The following is a 9,918-nucleotide window of genomic DNA, read 5'->3' as shown; positions in this document are numbered from 1 at the left end:
CAAATATATTGATTTGACATTTTAGGATTGGGTATAACCGGAAGCGCAGGCGCATAAAAACAAAGTAGGTACGCAAGTATTCCATCATTGAGCGATACAGCTGAACGTGGCCTTTCAGTGTTTTGAAAACGGTTGACTATGTCTACCCCGCAAGGGATATAGATGTTATTACATGTATGTATGTCTGTAAGTACATCAATTGTCAATTCTCGCGCGACAGACGGATCAAGGCTCTGCCAGGATGTCATATTCATAAATTCGACCTTACTTAGTACAAACTTTAGAGTACAGCCATTGACTGGTTAGGTTTTGATGAGTGTACGCGTGTGAAAAAAAAAAGGAAGACTTTGGCGGCAATTTCAAATAATTTTGGATTTGGAATAAGGAAAAAACGTGGCTTATTGGTTATAATTGAAATTTGAAAAAAGGAAAAGCTTTGCAAATTAGGGACTTTTCAAATTTGGAAAAAGAATAATAGCGAAATATTTTGTAAATTTCATATTTGGAAAACTTAAAAACGCATCATATTTAAGACATTTTGAATTTGGAAAAAGAAACATGAATACTTATTTGTGGATTGCACTAGTTTTAACAGGTAAGCGTTTTTTTTTATCTCGTTATGGAAATAAACTCTATTATACTATATTACAATAGCAACAACATGGCTGCAGCTTAAGAAAAACAGCAGCTTGCACAAAGTAATCTAATCGTGTTCCGCCGAACGTAAACCTGCAACTTCGGAGTCACTAAACAAGCGTCTTAACCACTGGACCGTGAAGACAAGTAATTAAAACACATACATAAATACATATGGTCACGTCTATATCCCTTGTAGGGCAGACAGAGCCAAAAGAAGATTGATAGGCCACGTTCAGCTATATGGCTTAATGATAGAATTGAGATTCAAAAAGCGACAGGTGCTAGCCCATCGCCTAAAAAACAAATCCCAAGTTTGCCTATCCCTTAGTCGCCTTTTACGACATCCATGGGAAAGAGATGGACCACTCCATCTCCATGTTGTAAAAGGTCCTATTCTATTTTGTATTGGTGTCGGGAACCACACGGCCACCACCAATGCGTGCTATAACGGTAATTACAATTCACATAGTATATTTAGTATTTCTTAGAAACTAAGTCAGTCAAAGATAATCTTATAAACTTGGGATGATGTTGGCTCTGTCTACTCTTTAAGATGGTATACAGACGTAATTACATGTATATTTGTGTGAATAAAGTTAGTAAATAATAAAAATAAAAATATTATATAAAAACAAAATTACAGTAAGTAGGTATCTACTTTTTTGTAAGAATGCTTAAAAAAATATTGTCTTGTGTAAACAGCACTGCCTAAGTCGACCTTTGCCCTTGTAAGTACCTAACATTTTTGTACACTTTAAGGTCAATAACACGGTAATGCAATTACGGAAGTTTCATGTTTTATTTATAAGTGTTTTTATACATACAAACATACATGTAATTATGTCATCAACAGTCTTATAAAAATGGAAAGGTCAAGTTCATGTGTAGGTATTATTTTATTACGGTATTGAGATTCAAATAGTGACAAGTTGCTAGCCCATCGCCTAAAAGAAGAATCCCAAGTTTATAAGCCTCAGTCGCCTTTTATGACATCCATTGGAAAACATGGAGTGGGTCTATTCTAAGGTCTAAACCTTAGAATAGACCCACTCCATGTTAAATACTAAGTCCAAAATACTAAGTCTAAGACTTAGTATTTTGCATTTTCTATCTCCTTCTCTTCTTCTTCTCAAATTTAAGAGCTTACTCTTCTCGGTGGAGTTACCTAAGTGGAGTGTCCTTTCTTCATATTAAATTAAATAAAGTTAATATTTTCTACCAAATAAACTTTTATTTTATTGTTGATGTCGAGTGTCATAAAGACTGACATAAGGACAGAAGCATTCAAAATTACTCCACCTCGTCGACCGTAAAATCTTTTTAAGTCAACAGAGGTGAGTTATTTCCTAAACTGTTGGCTCTGTCTACGCCGTAAGACATAAAGACGTAGGTACTGTATTATAAAAAATTGTAGTAATTGACGGTGTTGTTCCTTTTCCTCAGCTTTAAGCGTCAGTGAAGCTCAAAGGAGTGCCCTCCCGCCGGTGTCAGTGGCGAGTTTACGACAGCTTATGAGAGCTTATTTTACAGGTAAACTTAAATACAGTTAATATGGATTAAGCACTGATTTAATCCACATTAACTGTAATTTACTATTGTTGAAATTATTTCTTTGTTAATTAACGATTATTAACTAAATAAATACCATATTTTTTTTATACGAGGTACAATTTTATTTTTATACGGGACAAATTACCCAGATTGAGTTAGCCTCGAAGTAAGTTCGAAACTTGTGTTACGAGATACTAACTCAACGATACTATAGATAAACATCCAAGACCCAAATCAATCAGAAAAAGTTCGTTTCTCATCATGCCCTGGCCGGGATTTGAACCCGGGAGCGTACTACCGCTGCGCCACAGAGGCCGTTAAGAATTAAGATTTGTGTTGCGAGATACTAATTCAACGATATTGTATTATGATAAATACTATGAACGATATAAACAAACATCCAGGTCCCAGGTCAATTAGAAAAAGTTTGTTTCCATTCATGCCTTGGTCGGGATTCGAACCCGGGATATACTGTGTTCGTCATATATAATAAACTTATATTATATATATAATATAGGTTATAAATAATATAAACTTAATATGGATCATTGTGAACGTAATCAACATACATATATATGTATTTCTTGTAAAATAATTTCGCATTGTTTACAAGTATTCCGTCTAACACCTTTAATTATCTAACGTTGGTTTAATATTTTTATTTCTTAACATTAACAGTGCCCGAAGGCAGAACTTCAAGCATAAATGACATCGTGATATTACATTATACGTAAGTATTCTGAAAACCGTATTATCAAATTTCAGACGAAACAGTATCAGTAATAATAAACATCAATTCATAAAAAACATCGTGAAGAAACCTGTACATTCAGGCAGCTGAATGTGTAACTTCCAATACGGTTTAGGTTCCTCTGCAAAGTTTGCGGAGGTCAGATGGGAGTCGCTTCGTGTAAAATTTGATTTACCCAATCCAGGGTCCTTGGATAAAAGGCATACTCTGGGCTCTTCTCCAGAGTGGTGAGGATGCAATCGGAACTAAAGAAAGGAGGAAAAACTAGATTTAATTATAAGTTATGTTGACGTCATCAAGAAATATTTATGTTAATAAGTTTTAGAAGGTATTTTAACCTACTCGTATAACTAAAATATTTCTAGTCTCTACGTACAAAAATTTAAGAACAATAAATCACCTATTTTATTTTTCAGTAACTACACGGAAACGTCAGGCGCGTACCGCCTGCGGACCGTGAGCAAGGTGCTCTCGGACCCTGGGTTCGATGCCTCCAAACCTACCCTACTCTACGCTCACGGGTAAGATACTCTTCTTAAAGCTTTATTACAATTAAGCACTAAACTAGGAGTCTCGTAACACAGGTATTACATACATAACAGGAGACTTGAAACACTTTTGTTATTAATCATATTGTAAGTTAATTAATAAATATTTTTAATTTTCATTTTCATTTTCATTTCAAGTGCTTCATGACTCGTTTAAGGTTTGACCTGACTTTTTACCAAAATCTTCTAGATTTGTTCAAGTTTCTTGGTCATTTCTTTTCAACATTCCTATTTTATTTAGGAGTATTTACTCGTAAATATGTTTTTTTGCAGATACGTCGAATTCACCTCAGACGATAGTGTCCGTACAATAGTGAGAGCTTACCAACAAAATGGCGGCTACAACATCTTGATACTGGACTGGTCCAACATCGCTTTCGGGGGGTACGTCATGGTCTCCATGGGGGCGCAGACGGTGAGTTATTTACCATACAGAGACCTTGCCCTTTTCCTGAGAGGTGAGGTTATATGTATACCGGGCTACCGTCAGAATGAAGAATCCAGATTCCTGCATACTTCTTGCGCTTCATCCACAATCATAACTCACTCTATGCAAGCTCGTCGGTTAAGAGTACTCTTGACCTAATCTTTTACCAGGACGTCCCTGAATTGATTAAGGTACGTTTGTCTAGGCCTTTCCCTTTCAACATAAGCTGTATTGCTCTCAGAAAAATGAGCAACTAGATGTCAATAATAATATCCGGGGTCTCTTAGTACGTTGGTGATCTCGGGCTAAATAATTTGGAGCTCTTCGAATCAGTCAGTCGATTGTGAGGGCTTATCAGCAGAATGTGGATTTCAATTTTGTGCTGTCACTGGACTGATCCAAAATCGCCTTTGGGGTAACATGATGGTCATTGCAACACAAATACAACCTCTGAAGTAAACTAAGTAAACTTATTTTGCATTCCAATTGTGCCTGGTAAAATTACAACATGTAAAGTCACGCTATTGTTTTGCATCAAAATTTGTCAAAGGCACGACGAATTCCTCATCTTTTTTTCGATTTTTGAGTTTATGGCCTGAAGTCTTTTTCTTAATTTAAATAGTATGATTAGCTGTTCCTAAACCTTCAGTCTGTTTGTCCATCTGTTTGCTATTATTGTACACAAAATGAGACGGCCTCTGTGGCGCAGCGGTAATACGCTTGTCTGTGACACCCGAGGTCCCGGGTTCGAATCCCGGTCAGAGCATGATGAGAAACGAACTTTCTCTGATTGGTCCGGGTCTTGGATGTTTATTTATCTAAGTATTTATTATAAAATATAGTATCGTTGAGTTACTATCTCGTGACACAAGTCTCGAACTTACTTCGAGGCTAACTCAATCTGTGTAATTTGTCCCGTATGTATTTATTTATTTATTTAATGGGAGTTTAACTTTTACACATTATAACCTCATTTCAGACGGGAGAAGCAGTCGGCAAAGCCATGCTGAGCTTGGTGAAGGCGGGGCTTCCCCGCGAGGGCCTGCACTTCGTGGGGCACTCCATGGGCGTCCACGTCCTGGGGGCTGCAGCCAGGACCATGGCGGCTGCCGGGGTTAAAGTGCCCAGGTCGGTTTTAAACTCACTACCCAATGTAACTTGTCAGTGAAAAAGTAGGTTTTCACAAATCGATATTTTTAAATTGTTATATCTATAGTCATGAGGTCAAGGTCTCATGAAATGAACATTAAGAAACATTAGGACTTTTTTTAGATGAAATTATTTTGTATGTGACCCGTAAAGTTTGCAGTAAAATATTCTTGTAGGAAAGGAGTTCGCTCCGTTTTTTTAAGTATGATGGTAAAAATTTGTCTTCCATTGTTGTACCTAATCCAAATAAAAATACACATCACACCATTTTTCCGAAGATAAAGGCAGAGACTACATCCCTGCATACTTCTCTTTCTTCTCACATTCTTTAATATCACGCGTTATCCTCTGAACTCATCTTGTATAGTTAACAAATGGGGCTAATTGAATGTATGTGCCCTCACAGAAGATAAAGGCAGAGACTACATCCCTGCATACTTCTCTTTCTTCTCACATTCTTTAATATCACGCGTTATCCTCTGAACTCATCTTGTATAGTTAACAAATGGGGCTAATTGAATGTACGTGCCCTCACAGAAGATAAAAGGCAGAGACTACATCCCCGCATACTTCTCTCTCTTCTCACATTCTTTAATATCCCGCGTTATCCTTAGAACTCATCATGTATAGTTAACAAATGGGGCTAATTGAATGTATGTGCCCTCACAGAATATAAAGGCAGAGACTACATCCCTGCATACTTCTCTCTCTTCTCATACTCTTTAATGTCACGCGTTATCCTCTGAACTCATCTTGTATAGTTAACAAATGGGGCTAATTGAATGTATGTGCCCTCACAGAAGATAAAAGGCAGAGACTACATCCCCGCATACTTCTCTCTCTTCTCACATTCTTTAATACCCCGCGTTATCCTCTGAACTCATCTTGTATAGTTAACAAATGGGGCTAATTGAATGTACGTGCCCTCACAGAAGATAAAGGCAGAGACTACATCCCTGCATACTTCTCTTTCTTCTCACATTCTTTAATATCACGCGTTATCCTCTGAACTCATCTTGTATAGTTAACAAATGGGGCTAATTGAATGTACGTGCCCTCACAGAAGATAAAAGGCAGAGACTACATCCCCGCATACTTCTCTCTCTTCTCACATTCTTTAATATCCCGCGTTATCCTTAGAACTCATCATGTATAGTTAACAAATGGGGCTAATTGAATGTATGTGCCCTCACAGAATATAAAGGCAGAGACTACATCCCTGCATACTTCTCTCTCTTCTCATACTCTTTAATGTCACGCGTTATCCTCTGAACTCATCTTGTATAGTTAACAAATGGGGCTAATTGAATGTATGTGCCCTCACAGAAGATAAAAGGCAGAGACTACATCCCCGCATACTTCTCTCTCTTCTCACATTCTTTAATACCCCGCGTTATCCTCTGAACTCATCTTGTATAGTTAACAAATGGGGCTAATTGAATGTACGTGCCCTCACAGAAGATAAAGGCAGAGACTACATCCCTGCATACTTCTCTCTCTTCTCACATTCTTTAATATCACGCGTTATCCTCTAAACTCATCATGTATAGTTAACTAATGGGGCTAATTGAATGTATAAGCCCTCACAGAAGATAAAGGCAGAGACTACATCCCTGCATACTTCTCTCTCTTCTCATACTCTTTAATATCCCGCGTTATCCTCTGAACTCATCTTGTATAGTTAACAAATGGGGCTAATTGAATGTATGTGCCCTCACAGAAGATAAAGGCAGAGACTACATCCCCGCATACTTCTCTCTCTTCTCACATTCTTTATTATCACGCGTTATCCTCTAAACTCATCTTGCATAGTTAACAAATGGGGCTAATTTAATGTATGTGCCCTCACAGAAGATAAAGGCAGAGACTACATCCCCGCATACTTCTCTCTCTTCTCACATTCTTTAATATCCCGCGTTACCCTCCCCGTATGTGCACAGACTGACGGGCCTGGACGCGGCGTACCCCGGGTTCTACCCCGCGCTCCTGGGGCGCGCCGCGGCCGCCGGCGACGCGGAGTTCGTGGACGTCATCCACACCGACGGCGGCGGGTACGGAGCCCCCAACGCTGTGGGGCACGCCGACTACTGGCCCAATGGAGGCATCGCCAAGCAGCCTGGATGTGTCTCTGCCACGATCTTTTTGACGACAGAAGGTAGGTGTTAATCAACTATTTTTAAATGTTCCATCCAATAGTTTTTATGTTTGTTCCGCCGCTTCTTCTACACATGCGCTTTGGAAGCGGTAGTAGTTATAATTAGATTTAAGTTATGTGACGTCAATAAGTGATACCTTGTATCCAATTTTGAAAATAAATCTATTCTATTCTATTCTATGCCGTATTGTTCCCGGCACCAGTACAAAAAATAATAAGACCACCACTCCATCTCTGTCCCATGGATGTCGTAAAAGGCGACTTATAATTCTTTTTTTAGGCGATGGGTTAGCAACCTGGCACTCTTTGAATCTCAATTCTATCATTTAGCCAAATAGCTGAGCGTGGCGTATCAGTCTTTTCAAGGCTGTTGGCTCTGTCTACCCCACAAGGGATATAGACCTGACCATATGTATGTATGTTTTTATGAGTCATAATCAGTATAGGCATTAATAAGCAAAGAGCTATGTGTTTCTGCCACGGTCTTTCTTATGACACAAGCTGGGTGTTCTACTGAACTGGAAAGCGGAAAGGTAAAAGCCAATAAAGACTGTCCTTCTTAAGACGATGAGAAACGCTGACTTTTGATGTAATGAAGACATCGCTAAGCCGCCTGGATTCATCTCTATCATGATATTTTTGACTACTGAAGGTAGGTACTTGTGTGGTTGATGGAAGAGTAATTTGCTTAACCGATAAATAAACTGACAATTTTTGAACAAAAACTGGCTTTCTTCCCCAAGAAAGAAAAGAAGTAATTGAGACTGACGAAAAAGAATAAGTTCACTTACAACATTATAACATAACATTGCAAAACGTAAATGATGAGTATAATAGTAAGCCACCATAGCTCTACCTTCCGGTTATAATCGCTTATAACCGATTCTTTTATATCCCTAACAGCGCCTACATTCCTTGGCTCCTTACGAAATCTGTATTTTGTCCTCTTAATATCAGTCAATCAGTTCAGGCAGTCATCAATTGTTCAAATCTAAAAGATACATTATAAATTTCAGATTTCTGCAGCCACTGGCGCTCGTGGGCTTTCTGGGCGGAGGCAGTCGCGGGCAGCAAGTTCTGGTCGCGGCGCTGCGATAACTACGACGCCTTCCTCCGCGGACTTTGTAAGGACAACGAGCCCGTCCTCATGGGCCCCAAGTCCGGGACTGAGTGAGTTTGGGTTCCAATTTCAAAATATGTATCTTACTTCCTGGTGGGTCAGGTCAAAAGTACCCGAAAGCGCCGAGCTTGCATGAAGAGATTTATGAATGTGGATGAAGCGAAGGAAATATGCAGAGATCGTGGCAAGTGGAAAGAGGTAGTCTCTGCCTACCCCTCCGGGAAAGAGGCGTGATTTTATGTATGTATGTATGTATGTATCTTACTTTAAGTGTTTGTGACGAATCTTTCTCAAAGTCACTTCATTGTTTAGTTCGTTAGAATAATGGAAATATTAAAAAAGAAATGTTGTATAAGATCACGAACAACTCGCGTTTTCACTTAAACCTAGTGTTTTTACAAAAAGCAACCAGAAAATGAGAAGGACTTAAATTTGATCCTTGAGGGGCACCATTTGTTTCATTTTTATTTAAACCGTAAATTAAAGCTTATCTTATCATAATGATATGATATGACTGTAACATCTTAGATTTTAACCAAATGATTACTTGGTAGAGAATAAAAGCATAAAATTAGTAACTATTTCTGACCTTTAACACCATCTGATGCTTTAAATGTATCTCCAATAGTCATTAAAAATGTTTATATTTTTTTGCAGAATAAGAGGCAACTTCTATCTTAGGACGGCGGCGGCAGTGCCTTATTCCCTTGGCAAACATGGGGCAGAATAACATTGGCTGTGTTTAGATGTATGTAAATAGTTTAGTAGGTATTTGTCTGTTGTTAAGTTTGAAAAATGTGAATGAAGTAAATATGTTTTATAGTTGTAAATAAACTTTATAAAACCAAAGTAATGCACTTATTTATAATTTAAGAAAATAATTTAGTATATTATATACATAGGTTTTAATATATATTACTACTTTTGATCGTTAGTTTGCAGAGGTTGCTAAACATACATTATACATTTCTGTATATTAGGTACCTGAGATTACTTATCGTGAATACGCAAATATAAATGACTTTATTACAAATGAAAATTATTATTTTTAATTTTTTAGTTCCTAATTCTGTTCATACAATTAGGTATATCACGCTAATTCACTTATTTTAATGGTTTTCAAGTCAATTTTCAAAAATTGGTCGTAGTGTTATTTATTTTGATATTAAAATTGTTACAATAAACATAACCCTAAGTAATTTAATATAACTTTTAACCTTTAAATACTAACGAAAATACTTAAATAATCTATACAATAAACTAATCCTGAATTTTGATAATAATATAATAACTTAACTTACTAGAGTTTTACATACATACTTATAGTAACGTCTAAATCTTTTGTGAGGTAGATAGAGCCAACAGTCTTGAACAGACTGAAAGGCCAATATCAAGATTTACTCTTTTGTATGGCAAAATATACAAATTATCATTATAATATCACTATCACTACATAGTACAAAACAAAGTCGCTATTTTAGTCTGTTTGTCTGTATGCTTAAATCTTTAAAATTACGCAACGGATTTTGATGCGGTTTTTTGTAACAGGTAGAGTGATTCAAGAGGATGGTTTTTATG

General features: G+C 37.3%; 1 protein-coding gene across 1 annotated transcript; it reads left to right on the top strand.

Moving 5' to 3' along the window:
* The first annotated feature begins 200 nt into the window (after positions 1–200).
* Positions 201–9,181, top strand: LOC106135343 (pancreatic triacylglycerol lipase). The gene is made up of 9 exons (XM_013335619.2): positions 201–595; positions 2,083–2,169; positions 2,869–2,920; positions 3,358–3,462; positions 3,763–3,904; positions 4,896–5,044; positions 7,006–7,220; positions 8,237–8,390; positions 8,998–9,181. Exons 1-9 carry the CDS (start codon positions 559–561, stop codon positions 9,068–9,070), a joined length of 1,014 nt encoding a protein of 337 aa, XP_013191073.2. The 5' UTR covers positions 201–558; the 3' UTR covers positions 9,071–9,181.
* The last annotated feature ends 737 nt before the right edge of the window (positions 9,182–9,918 follow it).

This window comes from Amyelois transitella, chromosome 20 (genome assembly GCF_032362555.1).
Source record: "Amyelois transitella isolate CPQ chromosome 20, ilAmyTran1.1, whole genome shotgun sequence".
Lineage (NCBI taxonomy): Eukaryota > Metazoa > Arthropoda > Insecta > Lepidoptera > Pyralidae > Amyelois > Amyelois transitella.
This window is presented reverse-complemented; position numbering and strand designations above follow the sequence as displayed.